The sequence below is a fragment of the Colossoma macropomum genome, unplaced genomic scaffold, assembly GCF_904425465.1.
Source record: "Colossoma macropomum unplaced genomic scaffold, Colossoma_macropomum, whole genome shotgun sequence".
NCBI classification, from domain to species: Eukaryota; Metazoa; Chordata; class Actinopteri; order Characiformes; family Serrasalmidae; genus Colossoma; species Colossoma macropomum.
This window is the reverse complement of record NW_023494784.1, coordinates 7,097,425-7,117,031: the sequence shown is the minus strand read 5'-3', so window position 1 is coordinate 7,117,031 and position 19,607 is coordinate 7,097,425. Positions and strand designations below refer to the sequence as shown.

The 19,607-nt window shown below is 40.9% G+C and overlaps 1 protein-coding gene across 2 annotated transcripts in view; it reads right to left on the bottom strand.

The window, feature by feature from the left end:
* Positions 1-18,714, bottom strand: part of wnt10a (wingless-type MMTV integration site family, member 10a) — a 48,612-nt gene extending 29,898 nt beyond the window's left edge. Inside the window, exons 1-3 of one of the 2 annotated variants that reach the window (XM_036576900.1) lie at positions 18,311-18,714; positions 13,522-13,784; positions 1,125-1,498 (exon numbers count right to left, since the gene is read on the bottom strand). In XM_036576900.1, the coding sequence (XP_036432793.1) occupies positions 1,125-1,498; positions 13,522-13,784; positions 18,311-18,372 (699 nt within the window). In that variant the 5' untranslated portion in view covers positions 18,373-18,714. The remainder of the gene's footprint in view (positions 1-1,124; positions 1,499-13,521; positions 13,785-18,310) is intronic. The other variant, XM_036576910.1, reaches the window with a different exon arrangement.
* Between the last annotated feature and the right edge of the window lie 893 nt (positions 18,715-19,607).

The following is a 19,607-nucleotide window of genomic DNA, read 5'->3' as shown; positions in this document are numbered from 1 at the left end:
TAAGCACCCACATGATCTTGATGACAACTGCAACTAACAGGCAATCGGTTCAGCTCTCAATTGGTGTGTTCCAATCGGGAGCATTTGCTGCTCTCCCGAGACGAAGGCTGTCCCATTCGGAAGGTCAGCTGCCTTCTAAGGTGCTTTGACCAATTCTGAAGGCAGCATCGCATGTATCCTTCTCAGCGAAGGCAAACCCACAATACTGTTCAAATGCTCACTGGCCGAGAGCTCCATCGCTCGACGAAGCGGCCGTTTTTGCTGACTGAGGAGTCGACAAATGTTATTTATTGACTTCTGACTTTTCTGTTTCGATTGTTCTATTTGTGTAAAGTATTTAACAGATTTGTGTTTAGATCTCTAGACATTGTTCCTGTGGTAACATTTTGGTGGTTCGCTTGTCTAACGTGACCTGACAGGCAGCGTTTGTAACTCGTTAGGTGAAGCTAACGTTAGCTAGCTTAGCTAGCGGGCTAACTGTGTAAACACGCTGGCTCTTTAAAACAAAATTATACATAGTTTTTTATCTGTTGTGTGTTAGAAATAAAGCAGGTTCATTAAGGTGGATGAGGACAGCGAATGAATTGAAATGATTCACAGACTAATAGTAAAGATTATCAGTATTTATCTGGGGTGGAGTATATTATGACAGATACGACTCCTTAAAGCTGCCTGTTCTTCATATACAGACGTCCACAACAGTGTCAACGCAGGAAAACAGCTGCTGCAGATTCAGAGCCGTCCTTTTACACTGAGGTGATGCACCTTTACAGTCGGAGGTGAGTGTAAATTAACCAGTGACTGCGAGTGAACAGATGTACGAGTACTGCGCAGTGAAACTTATGACGTATGATGGCTCTGAAGCACCGTCCTGAATGTGCTGCCTACTAAGGTTCCTTTTCGGTTAAAATGCTGCCCAACTAGAGAGCAGGCCAGAACGGAACACACTAAATATTTTGGATTCTTGGCCCAAAAATCAGGACTGGACTGAATTATTTTAGAAATGATTTTCTAAACCCTAATGCTAACACAGTGCGCTAACACATTAACACACTAAACCAGCACAGTGCGATTAAGCCCACCACACAGTTCAGCACCGCAGCGCGGTCAGATCCCTCTCTCACCTGCCGGCCCACCCTGTTGTTGTGGAGCCTCATCCTGGCGTGGATGTCCCTGTAGGTTTCTCTGGAGTCCAGGAACTCTTTGGAGAACCGTTCACCGAACTCCACGTTGGGGCTGCAGCCGCCCCACTCCCACGAGTCCTGCGGTCCCAGCGTGTCCGAGGGGAAGTGCTCCATCACGCCGTGCACCATGCCCTTTCCCCGGTTGATGGCCTCCAGCTGCAGGCGGTTCAGTTTGACCCGAAACGCCTCCTCGTCCCCCCGACGCTTCTCATCACAGCCGCACGCCTTCAGCTTCCCCATCGAACACGCGTTAGACACGGCGTGGACCACACCGGCCGCCGCGATGGCGTACGCAAACGCGCTCTCTCTGAACCCTGCACACACACACACACACACACACACACACACACTCTATTAACATAACACTCTATTCATACAACACTGTATTAATACAACACTATATTCATACAACACTATATTAATATAATACACTATTAATATAATACACTATTAATACAACACTGTATTAATATAACACTGAATACTTTATTAATACAATGCTTTATTAACACAACACTATCAATACAATACTCTATTAATACAATACTCTATCAGATAGATAGATGGATGGATAGACAGACAGATAGACAGACGGAAGTGACGGAGAGAGAGGAACCTACAAAGTCAGAACGGTTCAGTTAGACAACTGAATAACTGTTGTTATAATAATTGAGTTTAGGAATAATCGTTATTTGCAGCTTTACTAGGAGAGACTCCGACTCAGGGCCTCAGATTTAAAACCCACTCGTCTCCCCCCACTGTGGTGGGCTGATCACTATCAGGCTCAACACAAGGGAAACCACAAAAACCGTGACGCTCGCACGACACTGACAGGAGCACCAGTATAGAGAGAGAGAGAGAGGGACAGACAAAGAGAGAGAGAGAGAGAGACAGATGGAGAGGGAGAGAGAGGGACAGAGAGAGAGGGAGAGAGAGAGAGAGAGAGAGAGAGAGAGAGAGAGAGAGAGAGAGGACAAAAGAAATCAGGGAAGATCACAGTGGAGAAGATGAGATAGAAGAGGCGTCATCCAGAATCTCTTCAGTAACAGCCAGAACTCCTGAGAGGCTCTTCACTCCTGAAACGTGGGAGTAATTAACCTGCTACTGCGGGCAGCCGTTTGATCTCCAGCACTGTGTGTGTGTGTGTGTGTGTGTGTGTGTGTGTGTGTGTGTGTGTGTGTGTGTGTAAAACGCTTTAACTGTGTTCATCAGACCTTCAGCCTTGAGTCAGACTTTATAGCTTTACAACTTCATTCAAGAAATTCCTCACAAAATTGCTCAGCACACACTGGAGATACATGAGTAAAGCCATTAAAGCGATAGTTGCAAATATCTAAGATCAACCTTGATTGCTTAGTTTACAGTCAAACAGCCAGTAAAACAAGTTATTTATTTTTTGTGAGATGTTTTTAAGGAGAATTGAGGAGTTTCCAAAAGTCCAAAAAGGATTAAACGCTACAGAGAAGATGTGACTCCCAACAACCACCTGGAAGACCAGGTAGACCCCAAAACTGCCCCCGTCAGATAAACAGCACTTAAAGCTTTCATCTCTGAGAGAGAGGAGAAAATCAAGCTGCTTCAGATCTGAAAACATCCACAGGTGTTTCTGTCCATCCTTCCACTGTGAGAAGACGACTCAGCGCTGTGGGTCTGAAAGGATGTGTAGCTGTTCAAGAAGAACCTCACTGAGAAAAGGAGACACATCAAACAAAGAAGCTGAACGATGGACTGACCACCCCAGAGTCCAGACCTCAACACCACTGAATGTGTTTGATTACTTCAGAAAATGATCAACCAACTTCTTTTTGGCTGGATTTTACTGTTTTTTCCTCAATCTCAATTCCACCCACCAGCTGGGTCTCCCTCTATCACTCCGTGCTGCCAAGCTGGGGTGGTGAAGCTCCACCACTTTTCAAACCATCACCTACCAGTGATATTACTTCAGGCATCCATATTGGCTGGCATCATGCTAAGAAGGAGGACCATCCTACCTGCCCAAATTACGCTGTCTTGGACTCCCAACCACTAATGACTGTAGCATCACTAGGGACTGAACTCACAAGCTCCCAGTGGTGGGGCCAGCACTTAGATTTGAACCACTCAGGAGCCCAAACCAACTTCTAAGACTGAACTTTGGAGCTGTGGACAAACATCCCTGCCTGACATCACGCCAACAAAACAAGAAGAAGTGTGCATTTTAAGCTTTTTAGGCAGAACTTTGTTATTTGTTGTGTATAATGTGACTAAATGCAGGAGAAGAACTGGATAAGCTCAAGCTTGAGTTGTTCTGCACAGTATTTTTAGCCAAACTGTGCTTTCATGTTGTTTCCGGCGCTATATATTAATGGTGAATTTCCAAAGCCAACAAATAAATAAACTAACTAAACAACTTTTTAATTCCAGTATAAAAGCTTTTATATGCTTTCATCAGCCAAACAAGCACTAAATTGCCTTTTTTCCAAACTCAAACAGCCAAAGTTGGGTGAGCGCTTTGAGGCAGGAAGTAGGAAGAGTTTGAAAAGTGCCCTCTAGTAGTGAACGTAGCCGAAGCTTTCATTACTTCTTAGCTACTTGTTTGATTTTTTTTTGCCAAACTATTCCTTTAACAGTGGTGACTTATAGCGCGCATAGAATGCCTGACTGTTTTTTGTTGGTTTCTAAGACGGAGACGGTTCCTCTCCGCAGGTGACCGCAGCTCACTCAGCTAATGGTCCCGAACAATAATAAATGGAGGGCTCATAAAGCCTCCCCCCTAAATCACTTTCAAGGGCGGATGGAGAATTAAAGAAGGACATGAAAGAGCCACTTACAGCTAAATAGTTTACAGTTCTTTGGGCCTGCTGGAATCAAAGGAGATTACTTTAACGAGAAAGGGTCCTCGAATGTACGTGCTTAATGCTGAGTTTTGAACTTGAAATCAGAAACACTCAATCAAGCTGGTAAAAAGTAAAAAGATGTGTTTAAGGGGCAAAAGAGCGAGCCTGTTATTTCTGAACGCTGTTCGTTTGGAAAGTATTAAACTGCTGGCAATATACAACCCCATTTCCAGAAACGTTGGGATGCTATGCAGAATGTAAATAAAAATAGGATGCAATAATATGCAAATCATGTAAACCATATTTTTAAAGGAAAATACTACAAAGACATCATATCAAATGTTGAAACTGAGAAATCTTTATTGATTTTTGAAAAATATTTGCCCATTTTGAATTTGATGCTAACAATACGTTCCAAGAAAGTTGGGACGGGGGCCTGTTTACCACTGAGTTTCATCACCTCTTCTTTTAACAACACTCTGTAAGTGTTTGGGAACTGAGGAGACACTGCTGTAGTTTTGAAAGTGAAATGTTTTCCCTTTCTTGTTTGATACAGGATTTCAGCTGCTCAACAGTTCAGGGTCTCCTTTGTTGTATTTTTCATTTCATAATGAGCCAGATGTTTTCTGTGGTGACAGATCTGGACTGCACACCGGTCAGTTTAGTGCCTGGACTCTTTTACTACGGATCCATGCTGTTGTAATACATGCAGAATGTGGTTTTACATTGTCTTGCTGAAATAATTAAGGCCTTCCCTGAAAAAGACGTCCTCTGGATGGCAGCATATGTTGACAAAACTTGTATCTATTGTTCAGATGTGCATGTTACCCATACCTTGTGCACTAATGCCCCCCTATACCATCATGAATACTGGCTTTTCAACTGTGCACTGATACCACACTGAGTGCACTGAGTGGTCTTTAGCCCAGAGGACACAGCGTCCATGATTTCCAAAAAGAATTTCAAATGTTGATTCGTCACAGGACACTTATCCACTTCAGCTCAGTCCATTTTGAGCTCGGGCCCAGAGAAGGTGGCAGCATTTCTGGATTTATATTTGGTTTCTATATTGGTTTCTGAGTTTTATCTTGCATTTGTGGATGCAGTGATGAACTGTTTTCACAGACAGTGTTTTTTTTATTTAGTCTGTCCACCTTTTGCCTTTCATTCTTTTCAGGAGACTCGCTTTCAGTTTCTCAAAGAAATCTGCAGACACACCTCCAAAGTTCAGTCTTAGAAGTTGGTTGTACTTTCTGCTTCTCCCCAAGCAATCCCAATTACAGATTTACACACAACATTTTCCATACCTCACATGTCCAGTTTTGGAGTTCTGGTGCAAATGTTCTTCCTGAGGGCTTCTTAAAAGCTTGTTTGGAAGAAAAGCTTTTTATACTGGAATTAAAGCGTTGTTTAGTTCATTTAATTTAAAAGTGAATGTTGGCTTTGGAATTTCACTGTTAATATAGTGCCATAAAAGCACACAGTTTGGGAAAAAAGCAATTTAGTGCTTGTTTGGCTGCTGAAAGCATATAAAAGCTTAGTTTAGTTAGTTTATTTATTTGTTGGCTCTGGAAATTCACCATTAATATATAGTGCCGGAAATAACAGGAAAGCACAGTTTGGCTAAAAATACTGCGCAGAACAACTCAAGCTTGAGCTTATCCAGTTATCCCTCTTCATTCAGTCAAATTATACACATAATAGCTCAAAGCTCTGCCTAAAAAGCTTAAAATACACTATTTCTTCTCGTTCTGTTGCAGCTGCTGTGTTGACATGATGTCAGGTAGGGATATTTGTCCACAGCTCCAAAGTTCAGTCTTAAAAGTTGGTTTGGATGGGCTCCTGAATGGTACAATGGTACAATGGTACAAGTGTTGGCTCCACCATTGGGAGCTTGTGAGTTTAGTCCTCAGTGATGTTAGTCATTAGAGGCTCGGAGTCCAAGACAGCATGATTCGGGCTAGTAGGATGGTCCTCCTTCTCAGCATAATTTCAGCAAACAAGGATGTCTGAAGTAATAGAATTGGCAGGTGATTTGAACAGTGGTGGAGCTTCATCCTCCCAGTTTGGCAACTTCGAGTGATAGAAGGAGACCCAGCTAGTGGGTGGAATTGAAACTGAGAAGAATAAAATCCAGCCAAAAAGAAGCTGGTTTAGCATTTTCTGCTTTTCATGGTCCAAATGATCTGGACTCTGGATTCAGTGAGGTTCTTCTTGATCAGCTACACATCCTTTCAGACCCACAGCGCTGAGTCGTCTTCTCACAGTGGAAGGATGGACAGAAACACCTGTGGATGTTTTCAGATCTGAAGCAGCTTGATTTTCTCCTCTCTCTCAGAGATGAGAGCTTTAAGTGCTGTTTATCTGATGGGGGCAGTTTTGGTGCCTACCAGGTCTTCCAGGTGGGTGTTAGGAGTCTCATTTTCTTTGTAACCGTCTGCTTTTTTATACTAATTTTCCTCTGATTTTGTCCTTTCCTTTTACAAGTGGATTATCTTAATCTAAATTCATTAAATGCAGGGTGCTCTTCGACTTGCACAGCACTGCATTTGCACTGAAATGTTCATGCAGCATTCACGTTTTCAAAAATGTGCTATGGGGTTTTCACACTGTTTTCGCATTCCTATACTTATAGAAGGTGCCCTTGACCTCCTTCCTGCATGTCAGAAGGCATGCTGTGTACAGATCAGGACATGTTAGCGCTTATTAGCGTCCTCCTAGTGCCTCCACTCTTCACCTCTGCGTCCTGTTTTGTCTGCCTTCAGTGACTAATGAGTCTCTGACACTACTATGTACTAGAAAAACGCATGCTATCCATCGCTCACGGCTCCGGAGCCCTCGGGGCGTTGGAGCACGGACCAGAAATAGTTGAATGATGTTCAATTGATCATTTCAAAACACACGGGAGCGCGCAAACCTATTAACCCAACCCACACGCGTACAGAAAGCACCCTCACACACTGGCGCTCAGAGCCACGCTGCTCTTTTCGTGCTGTCCTGCCACGATTCCGCAGGGGGCGAGTGGCACTTAGACCCAGCCGGCAGACGGGGGGGACATGAAAATGCTGTTTTAGACTTCCTCCCGAGCCAACCAGAGACATGGAACAAATCAATCTAACAAATAATTCAGAGTGCAAGGAGCACGCCCGGCTGCGCTGATGGCAGAGGAAGTGGGAAAATGAATTAAAGATTGAAGGAAACTGTCACTTCGGCTTACAGAAACCCACTAAACAGGTTTATGCTTTTGCCACTCGGAGTTGGGAAAGTGCTGAAAGCAAATTCACAGCACTTGCACTGTCTGGGACTAAAAAGCATTATCCTGCCAGAAGAAGCCCGATCCGGGGGTCTCCCTCACAAAACCCACCGTTCGGTCCATAAGCAACAGCGGCCTTATGAAGTTTTCCCTGTGTTAAAAAGTAATGTGTGTTTGGACTGAAATACCTAAAACACTTACTTGGCAATGTGAGTCATTTTCAGATTTACACAATACGCACCTCAGATATTCTTGTTCTTTTGGGTCGTTCTAATATTTAGAAGCTCAGAACGCTCAAACGGCCTGAAACTCACACCTGAGAGCCGGAGTTAATGACTCTACAACACTTCCTGGCCCAACTAACAGGGAACTTTCCCGTAACTTCGGCTATAAATGTTAACAAACTTTCTCAAAGTAACAGTGGGCCGATCTAATAACATCACAGCTTTGATTAAAGTTTGTATGCAAAAGTTTGCAAAAATTACGTTTTGTTGGTTTTCTAAGTCAAAATAAGTGAACACATCCTCACACTTCTGCACATTTTGATGCACGACTACTGTTTATTTGCTGAATTTAGAATAACATGGAAAATAATAAAATACTACCTAATAAAATGTGCATTTTATATGTTACATTTTATTTTTTCATGTTAAACTTCATGTCAAAGTGCCACACTTAAGTACGCTCTTCATAGAGGATGTGTTCACTTTTTTTTCACTTTCAAATACATAATTTGACCTGGGGCGCCCAAACATTTGCACACAACTCTACTGTACATGTGATGTTGTTTTGTTTTTAACAGAGTTTGATGAGTTGCATGTTCAGGATATTTTGAACATTTAACATTCCTAGAATGTACAATTATAATTGGAAAAAAGTTTGATGTGACATTCTTGGAAAGTACTAACTTCCACGAACCATTAAGACATTTTTAAACAAATCAACATTCCCGCAACCGAAGCGGAACGTTAGGTACATTTTTGGAACATAGACTTGTCAGCTGGCTGAAAGCCAGATATTCAGAAGAAGTGTTTTGTACGGTAAGTGAGGAGATGAGGAACCTACAGTAGAGGAGAGAAGACATTCTACATTCTTTCTACAGTGTGAAGAGCAGTGAGAGAGAGGAAGATGACTTGGCCTAACTAATTAGCCAGCAGCAGTTTTGCTATGTGAACAATTTCCTGTATTCATCGCTGCTGTGTACATTTGTAGAAAAAACTGTTGGCTGTCCTGCTGCCTGCATTGATTACCTTATTGTTTGGTAGACAAATCTGTTTTTATCCACCGTCTTTGTTTAAAATGGCAATTTAGATTTTTTTCAAATCCCAATTGATTTATTTATTTTTTCTTTTCATTTTTACCCAATTTTCTCCTCAATTTAGTCGCCTCCAATTCTACCCGCTAGTCAAGACACCCCCAATCACACGATACTTTTAACACTAGGAGGGTGAAGGCCAACACAGGCTTCCTCCCAGACCTGTGAAGCCAACCACTGCTTCTTTTCAAACTGCCGCTCACGCAACGTCACTGGACAGCTGAACGCGCTCGGAGGAAAGCGCCAACCGCCAGATCTGTTACGTCAGCTAACAGACGCCTGCGCTGACTAGCATCGCGTTGAGTGCTGGGGGGAGAAGGGGGGGGCCATCTTACCCACCCAGAGAGCGAGGCCAATTGTGCTCTCTTGGACTCCCGGCTACAGATGGCTGCAGCATCTCTAGGGATCGAACTCGCGATCTCCTAATGACAGGGCCAATGCTTAGACAGTTGCGCCACTCGGGAGCCAAATTCATTGGCTGAGCTGTCAAGACGTAAAATCCACGATATACCCACACCTATGACGCCTCACAGCCACTGGACTCTGTATTGCTGAGCCACAGCACGAAAAACCCTTGTGCCATTAATGGCACTCTCATGCTGCTCACATGGAGCACCGAGTGCACTGATGAAGTAAGAACCTGTTTTTGTTCAAACTGAGGGGCTGACGGCTTATGTTCTTAACTAGAACTCGACTGGTCAGCTAGCTAACAGGCTAAAAGAGCAAACAGCCTAAACAGCTCTATCATTAATATCACAGGCTTGAATTAAAGCACTTACGTTAAGATTCACTGTAAAACAGTAGTTTAAATGCCTAATAAATGTCACTTGAATGTCTTACACACTTAAAATGTTTGTGTTTCAGTCAGAAGTCGCGTCAAACCCAGGCTGAATCCAAAACGGCTCTGTACTCCCTAAATAGTGTTCTAGCTATGATAGTTTAGAAATTCTAGCCTCTACAGTCAAACAGTGCATCATTTATCGAGTGTGGATGTGTCTGAATCCCAAATGACTGTTTCTTAGCTGTATTTTGCTCTGTTGGGCTGCAGAATCCAGTATTTAAACTCCTACGTAGTGCACTATGTAGGGAGCAGGGAGCCGTTTGAGATTCAGCCCCAGTGAAGAGTGAGAGGAGGGCGCCGCTGGATTGGTGCTAAATAAGACTCATGGTGGTGATTTGGTACTTTTTGTTACTTTTAAAGCATAAAGTTATCATATGTTCATTGTTATATGAGAAAAAGTTTAAAAATTCATGAAATGCTCACAATATACAGCGATGGGCAACCAAAAGTTCTTCTCCTCATTCAGTCCATGGTTGCTTGGTAACAATATCATACTTTAAAGGAACCATATTTCCTGGTGGAATACTTGTTTATGTTGATTATTATTAATAGTAACTCAAGTCATTTTCTGAACAATTGTGTATTTTATCATATTTCATGTTTTAAAAAAGCAATAAGGCACTCGAGGACGTGCGTTACTGCGATTTTATCACAGGGAAGGGAGTTTTAGGCCTAAGAACACCCTTCCTTGTGACAAAGTCGCAGTAACCCATGACCTCTTGTGGCTTATTGCTTTATTATTTGGTCCACGTTGCCAAATTGGAACTTGCTATTTGGCCCAATCCCAGCTAGCAGGGAGCGTTCCCATAACTTTGGCTTACATTACCTACAAGTTCTACTAATGTTTAAAGAAAACCTTTTAATCTAATGATCAAAGAATGTTTTAAGGATGTTTAGCATTTCTAATAATGTTCCTATAAGCTTACATATTAACCAAGACATAACATTTTAACTGCGACATTCGGAGCATGTTTTAAGGATGTTGTCAGGGCAACAGATTATGTACATGATGATGTTTTTAGGGAAAAAAAAAACTGCCCACTGAAAACATTAATAGAACAGGTGTGTAATATTCTCAGAACGCCTTTAGGACAAAACATTTCTAGCTGGAAAATCTTCATAAGCTTTAAGAACTGAGAAGCAGAAATGCTCAACTCCAGTCCTGAGGCCACAGTTTTGTGGTTTCTCTGCTCAAACCTACCAACTAAACCTGGTAAATAACTGCTGAATTGAATCAGGTGTGATAGAGAAGGTAGATCACCAAACTGCACTGGATTCCAGGAGTTGAACACTCCTAATTAGGGCTGAGTATTGATTGATATTGATACCAATACCTAGATTCAATGCTTTTTTTTGAAATTTTCTCCTAAATTACAAACCAAAGGTGGATGTGGCTTCAATCAGCATTGAGTATGAACTGAAAGAAGTAGAGATTTACTGACTGTAGCAGAATGTAGACGAATCAAAAAGAGTAGATGTTTATAACATGCATGTGGAATGTAATTTAAACAGCCAATCAGCAGTCCTGATTTTGGAACAAGCATGCCTATTGGCTTAGGCGTTTAACTCCAGTCCACCACGGCTAATACGCTGCAAAAAAATGGTATCTTGTCAAGTAAAATTATCTTAAATATAGTCATGAAATATAATATTTCTCCTGTTGAGATTGTTGTAAGCTTGATTTAAGGTTATTTATCTAATTTCTAGACATTTTTACTTGTTTTAAGTAATTCATCAAGTAAAAGTATCACACTATAATGGCAGATAATTGTGCTTGTTTTAAAAATGAGCATGAAAGAGCAAAAGTATCTGCCAGTATAGTGAGATAATTTTACTTAATAAATGACCTAAACCAAGCAAAAAAGTCCTGGAAATAAAGTTCACAACCATCTCAAAAAGGGAAATGTGAGATATTTCGAGTAGATTTCAGATCATTTTGCTTGACAACATACCATTTTTTGCAGTGTAATTCCCTTCAGAAGTCCTCGATTAGCTTGATCAGGCGTGGGTTGGAGAAGAAACCTGCAGGAAGGTAAGTTAAGCTACGTTCACATTAAAAGCCTCGTTGCTCAAATCCGATTTTTTGCTCAAATCCGATCTCTCTGACACGATGGTTCACACTCGTTTAGGTAAGTGATTTCGATCTGTCATTAATGTGATCGAACCGGCGTCCTGAAATGACCCTCATGAGCTCATCCTACTCAGTAACGTCACGTGAATGAATCACGTTCATCATCAGCACAAACTAACGAGCAGAACGAGCTTCGCTGAGAAGATAATTAACTCTGATCAGCTCTCAGCTTCATTATTAGAGCGAGACGAAGGAGAAAAAGGTGAGATGAGCTGCTTTTCCACCGTTTACAGGCTTTAACTTCTGTTCGGCGCTGCTGCCATGGTAACGCTGAATGATGGCGCACCCTCAGTGTAAAAAAAGCACATGAATTCCGATCTGAGCGTCACATTAAGGTCACAAATCGGATACGTATCCGATCTAGGACCACATATGAAAGTGGCTCAGGTCAGATTTGAAAAGATCAGATTTGTGTGTCACACAGCCCTGAAAACATCAGATCTGAGTCACATTAGGCCAAAAATTCAGATCTGTGCTACTTCAACCTGGTAATGTGAACGCAGCCATAGATCTCCAGCTCTGCTTTAGCACACTGCTTTAGAATTTCCGTGCATATCTCCAAAACGCAGCAGGGGTGGAGAACTCCTGACCACAGTGTGCAGTTGACCTCTGAACATTTTCAAGGAGCATGGTGGATTCAAGCCACCAGCATAAAGCATGCATTTCTACGTGACCATGGGAATGCATTGGTTTTATATGATGCATCAAAAGCATAGGTTGTGGTTCTTGGCTTGGACATGTGTTCACAGAAAAAATCCGTTCGATATGGAACCTTTAAATGATGTGGAAGATTCTTAAACACTAAAAAGGATCTTCATGCTTGCACGTCTCATTTACAAGCATGAAAGTGGGTCTTCTATGGCACTGCTCTAAAGAACTTTGCCAACTGCAAAAGATGTAAACAACGTCAGAGTGGTTTGAGGTGAAATGTGTTCTAGAGAAACTTACCGAGTCAGAACTGTTCACAGTGGTGGTGATAGGAACCAGACGTCCACCTCTAAAAGCTCCCTCACAGAAAGTTATTACATAAAATGGTTATGAATACATTGCTTGATGACTGAGACGCTGTTTTCTGATAGTTCTGAGAAGATTTTGGCCTAAAAAAACTATAATTTAAACCCATTCATGGTGGAGGGATACAAACAGGCAAAATAGTCCCCAAAGAAATCTGTTGTCTATATTTGTGTTGTAGTCATGGCGACCCCTGGTTCCTATCACCACCACTGTAAAGGCATCTGAACCGTTTCACACCAAACCACTCTGAATGACTCTGTTTACATCTGAAACACTGAATTAGGCAGAAATATTGAAAACAATTGTGGAATTTCAGAACTTTAAGAACTTTTCTTCCTACTTATATGTCCTCAGCTCTTATTTCAGTTGCTAAACTGAACAGGCACCTGTGATTCTGATATAAAAATCCCAAAAATGTTGGCCTTTGCTATTTGTTATGCTAAGTTCATCCCGATACTGTTGTTAACCCCTGAGACGCTGTTAACAATAGTTTTAAAAAGGTTTTTTTTAAATACGTTCATGCTGAAGAGGAATATTTTTTTTTAGTCCCTAAAGAAAACAGCAGATTTTCCACTATTTCATCACCAACAGTCCATATAAAAACTCAGCAAGCACGTGTAGGTTCACTGTCAGATCTGTATAGTAAATAAAACATCCACGGTTGTGTTGTAGACATGGTGACCCCTGGTTCCTATCACCACCACTGTAAAGTCGGCAAGTAACCATTTCACAACAAACCACTCTGAATGACTCTGTTTACATATCAAACACTGAATTATGCTGAAATTTTGGTGGAATTTCCCCACCACATAACGACATTGAAGACAGTTTTACAAACAAAGATGACTTTTTGTCATTTTTGTTGAACAGGGGGATGGCACCCCACCTCAACCTCCCCCCCTGTCCTGACCACAGTGATCCTCATCTGACCGCTCCTAAGGCCTGTGCGTGTGTTTCGGTCTCTTACCCCTGCTGAAGACCACGCTCTCGTAGGGGATTTTATTTCTGGTCTCTAAGCTGGAGCAGTTCCAGCGATGGCCCCTGAACTGGTGCTGGCACTCGTGGATGGCAATCTGGATGCCCTGGATGGCCGACGCCGTTACGTCTGGGTTCCGCATGCATACGTCCAGCTGCTTCCGTGTCAGCCCCGGCAGGGTCAAGCATACGGTGTTGGCGTTGAGAATGGGGTCAAAAGGAATCTTCAGCCCCAAAATCTCATTGGAATCTGCCCTAAACAAGATAAACACACACAGACAGACGGACAGATCAACAGACAGACTGGCAAAACGACTCCCACAACAATACAAACCCAGATTGTGCTGAAAAATAATGCACTAAATTTAATAAAATATCAGCACTGTTGAAACTTTGTCAGAAAACTTTCTAAAGTTTGAATGGAAATTAATAAAACAATGGAATGTTGGACTGTTTCTATTGGTCCATTCATTGTGAAACTGTACCTATTGTCATTTTCTATGTAAAAAAAAAATATAATAATAAAAACAAAACTGGAGATACAAGATTTTGGTCTGACAGCAATTACATGTTACATAGAACATGCATTTCAAGGAGTACACACTTAAAAAAAAGGTTCTACCAGGGTTCTTTAGTAAAAACAGTGTTTCTAGATAGAACCATGAGCAATCAAAGAACCCTTTGCCAGCTTAAATAGTTCTTTGCATGGTAAAGTGTTCTTCAGATTGATAAAGATTGATGAAGAATGTGTTTTTATGGTTCTATTTAGCACCAGAAAGGATTCTGCTCTCTTTATAATGTCAAGCTTGTAACAATAACAGAACCCTTTTTGATGCTATAAAGAACCACATACAAAAATGTCTCCAATAATCTGAAGAACCATTTCACATGCAAAAAAATAAAAAAATAAAAATAAAAATAAATAATCATGCAAAGGGTTCATGGGGTGTTCGTGGTTCTATATAAACCCATTGTCTTTACTAAAGAACCCTTGAAGAACCATCATTTTTTGAGTGTTGGGCAAAAAAATATAATTTTGCAATAATTTTACAATGTGTAATTTTTGCAACTGACCTTTTCCCAAAACATGATGTGCACCATGATCTTTAGAGGCATCACAATGTTTAGACATTTCTACAGATAAAAACGTGCGGCTGCTTTTGAAATACAATCAAAACAATCATTTTTATCACAATAAAATATACGTTTCAATGAAATACATTTAATCAGTTTTCAGTGTACCTGTTTGTCATATCCCACACGATCTACAGTCACATGCAAAAGTTTTGAGCATCCTGGACAAACTATCCTTCACAGAGAACAAACGTCTGCACATTTTAGTATTGGAACATGATTAAACTCAGTAAATAAATAGAAATTATGCGCTAAAATTTGAAATAATGCTGTATTTAAGTGTGTTCTCTGTAGAGGAGACTAAGAAAATTAACAAAACGTGTGGAACCTCTGCATACAACTGTATACTGTCATAAATGTCCTACATAATAGTTTACTGCTTGTGTATGTGATTAAATGATTGTGCATTTTAAACAATCATATAACAAAATTTATATATATATATATATATATATATATATATATATATATATATATATATATATATATATATATATATATAAAATTTATATATGTATACATTTTGTTATATGATTGCTTATTATGCACCACAAATTCATCACACACTTTTAAAAATTAAGGCGCCACTTTTGGTTCCCTAAAGAACTTTTCTGGATGGTTCTTTGGAGATCCATTTTTGTAAATAAGGTGTGTAACTGCTAAGAACCTTATACAAACTTTAAAGAACCTCTATTTGATGTAAAAGTTCCAGGAAGAACTTTTAAACTGGTGAAGGAACCTTTGCATTATGCGAAAGGTTCAGGCACATTTTTCAAAAAACGTGGTTCTTTAGGGAACCCTTTGTACCACTTTTTTCTTCGGAACGAAACATAGTTCTTTAAGTACTGACAGTGTCCGTGAAATACTCTGAAAGGTATATTATGATGCAATTAATCACAATAATGACAAATATCGAAAATGACAGTAACTGTGTTGATATTATGCATTTTATTATTGGGAGTTCAAGCAAATTTCAATGCATCATTTCTTTCAAAGTGCCTGTCAGTCACATCCCACATAATCTATACTGTAGAAAATATTATATACATTCAGTTTACATACTGGAGATTTGTATGTTTTGTTTATTTGTGGTACTGTGTTCATATTTACTTGTTTACCCTTTTGTTTCTTTTATTTACATAACCACCACAGATTCCACATACATGCAAAATGCAGGTGCACTCGGCTAGTAAACTGTTTCTGTTTCTGTTTCTGTCAATTTAGCATTAAAAGGCAACCAGCCTTACGGCTTTACAGCGAGACGAGTTAACAAACATCACTTTTCCATTCACCGAAACACAAACGCAAACACTTGCAAAACCCTGTTACGAGCAGAGATCATAGATCAGGCGAGATGAGGGACCAGAGCTGACAGCAGTCTAATGAATTTGGCACGAAAAAGTTGGCGACAGCTCATCTGCTTCATTTACAAAGGACAGAACACGCAGTTCCGTCAAATTAGAGAACAAAAAGAGGTGGCATTAAGGAAATGCATGCCAAGCACACCTGAAACTGTTTCTCTGTTACAGTAGCGCATATGCCCTGCAGACAAATCCAGCCGCCGCTGAGGCAGTCGCAGTTACAGTCGCTCCAAAACGTGCGTTTTAAACACCTTCTAAACTTTTGTGTGTTTACACTTCACACGCTCAAGCTGAAGCCACCACAGAGAGTCTGAATTGATCTTAATCTCCACAAATAGTTCATTGCTCTGAGAGAGATCAGTGATCTACACTGTAAAAACAAGGTTCTTTCAAATCAAAACTACTTCATGTGGTCAAAAGCTGGTTTAATTCCACTCAGAAGCAACATCTGACACCAGGGCCAACCACAAAAAGAAGTTTTAATCAACTTCAGCGTCTGTAACGTGCATTAAAAGGCAGCTTCGCTCGTTCCGTGCGAGGCCAAGAGTTTGTTTTCTTGTGGTTAGAAAAGGGGAGAGAGTTTATTTAGCATGAGTTTATGAAGAGAGTCACTAAACCTGTTTATCAAACAAGCAGATCAGCTTCGAGGACGGTTATACAGCGGCGAGCCGGAGTCATTCAGAAGGAGTTTTTATAGAATTTAATATCACTGTGTTTTCCAAATCTGTCAGATACTTGAGTTCGTTTTCATAAAGTTGATCCAGCGGTCTACAGCTTTAAAAAAGGGGTTCTTCAACGGTTCTTTAGTAAAAACAATGGTTACATGTAGAACCCTGGCAGCTCAAAGAAGCATCTGAATGCATAGGTTTTTCTTTGGTAAAATCTGAAATATTTGATTGTAAACCTCTTTTTCAAAACCCAAAAAGGGCTTCTAGAACCTTAAATTGGTACTATATAGAACACTTTTTGCTAAACAAAAGTCTTACAAACCTGACAGGTTATTTTGTTTGAATTATTCAGTCCCAGCAGAACTTTGCACTGTAGCAAACATTTTTTAAAGGGTTCTTTATAGTATAAAAAGACTTGGAACAATAGCAGAGCCCTTTTTGGAGCTTTGTAGAACCATTTAAAAACGGTGCAACAGGTTTTGCATCACAGAGAACCGTTCAGTCATTGCATTTACTGAATGCATAAGTGGTTCTTTGCATAGATAAACCTAAAATCTTTAATGGTACACTTGTTTTTCAAAGAATGCTTCTAAACCACCAAAAAGGGCTTCTAGAACCTTAATTTGGTTCTGTATAGAACGCTTTTTGCTAAGCAAAAGTCTTACAAACCTGACATTGCTTATTTTGTTTGAAGTATTCAGTCCAAACAGAACTTTTCACTGTAGCAAATATTTTTAAAAGGGTTCTATATAGTATAAAAAATAGCAGAACCTTTTTGGAGCTATATAAAACAGTACAACAGGTTTTGCATCACGGAGAACCACTCAATCATGCATTCAAATAGTCTATTCTCATGGTTCTCATGGGTTCTACATTGACTCAAAAATAAAGCGTTCTGTGTGCAATGAATGAGATCTGTATAGAACCATTTGCATGCTTAAATGGTTCTTTGCATGGTGAAATTGTTCTTCAGGTTGATGGAGAATGTGTTAAAAAAATGGTTCTATATAGCACCAAAAAGGTTCTTCTATTGTTACAATGTCAGAGCCACATAGAACCATATATGATACATTCCTCATCAATCTGAAGAACTATTTCACTATGCAAAGGACCATTTAAGCATGCAAACGGATCTGTACAGGACTCAAGGTTAAAAATAGAACTGTTCCTTTACTACAGAACCCTTAAAGAACCACTCAATGGATCTTTCTTTAAAAAATCAGATGAGTGAATGTGAAGCTCGAAGAGCCTCCATGCAATGCCAGTCTTGTAGGAAGAACCTTTAAACTGAACGAAGACTTTAGAAGACTCGTGTATTTAATTTGCAAAGTGGTTCTACTGCGGCATCGCTCAAAGAACCATTTGTGGCACCTTTTTTTAAATTAAAGAACCTCCTTTTGAAGAGTGTACACTGCGCAACAACTTCGTAAATGTTTAATTTATGTTATGCAAAGAAAACATTGCTTAATTACCGTTATTATTGTTAAAACCGATAAAAATGTAAAATCAGTACCGTTGAAAGACGGTAATACCGGTACGGCGTTAGGAGCGATATACCTGCCCAGCACTAACCCGGACAACTCAGCGCTACAACAGGCTGAAGTTAGAGAGCTCTTACCTTTGAGTGAGAACCGAGGCGACCATCCAGAGCGCGAGGAGACGCAGAGACAGGAGCTCCATCCTGAAGAGAGTTTCAAGTCGACACACACACTCACTCACACACACTCCCTCGCGCTCTCACGCGCGCGCTCTACGGCTGCCTTTTGGATCGGAGCTGGACTTTAGCTGTCCAGAGAGAGAGAGGGAGAGAGAGAGAGAGAGGGAGAGGGAGAGAGAGAGAGAGAGAGAAAGAGAGAGAGAGAGAGAGAGAGAGAGAGAGGGAGAGAGAGAGCCTCATCCACGGAGCTCAGGTGGACCCTGCTGCTTCTGCTGCCGCCGCTTTACCTGTGAGTGCGTGAGTGAGCGAGCGCGTGTGAGTGAGAGCGTGCTGCGCGCGGAGTTGCTGTACATCGCTGTGGAGAGGCTGAAGCGCTTCTGCTGAGGATTCATCAACACTGCAGCACACACACACTCAACTCTGCCAGCCCACCTCTGCGTCACACACACGCACACACACACACACACAGGCACAGTCGCACGCGCTCGCTCCCAGCACGCGCAGGTAGGTGCGCTCGCACGGTCTCCTGAACGCTCCACTCACCGCGAAGTGGAACTTAAGTCTTACTAGAACTGCTAGAGTCTTACAAGGACCAGGGAAAGAAAAGAGTTATGCTGGAATAATAGGACCGATAGATAGATAGATAGATAGACAGAAGGACCAATAGATAGATAGATAGATGGGTAGATAGTTGGACAGATGGAAGGACAGAAGGATAGATAGATAGATAGACAGACAGACAGACAGACAGATAGATAGATAGATAGACAGACAGACAGAAGGACCAATAGATAGATAGACAGACAGACAGACAGATAGATAGATAGATAGATAGATAGATAGATAGATAGATAGATAGATAGAAGGACCAATAGATAGATAGATAGACGGTTAGATAGATGGACAGATGGACAGATGGAAGGACAGAAGGATACAGACAGACAGACAGACAGACAGATAGATAGATAGATAGATAGATAGAAACAGCAGAATTCTTTTGGTGCTTAATAGAACCATATACAGCACACTCTCCATCACTCTGAAGAACGATTTCACCATGCAAAGAACCATTTAAGGATGAAGTTGCTCTAAACAGCTCTAAATAGAACCATACCCTTTACCAAAGAATGCTTGAAGAACCATCTTTTTAAAGAGTGCATTATAAACACTGAACTTGCTCCTTAACTTGTCCTAATTCCAGAACTCGTACTTCAGGCTGTAGCATAACTCCTCTTGTGTCATACCATCACTTATATCA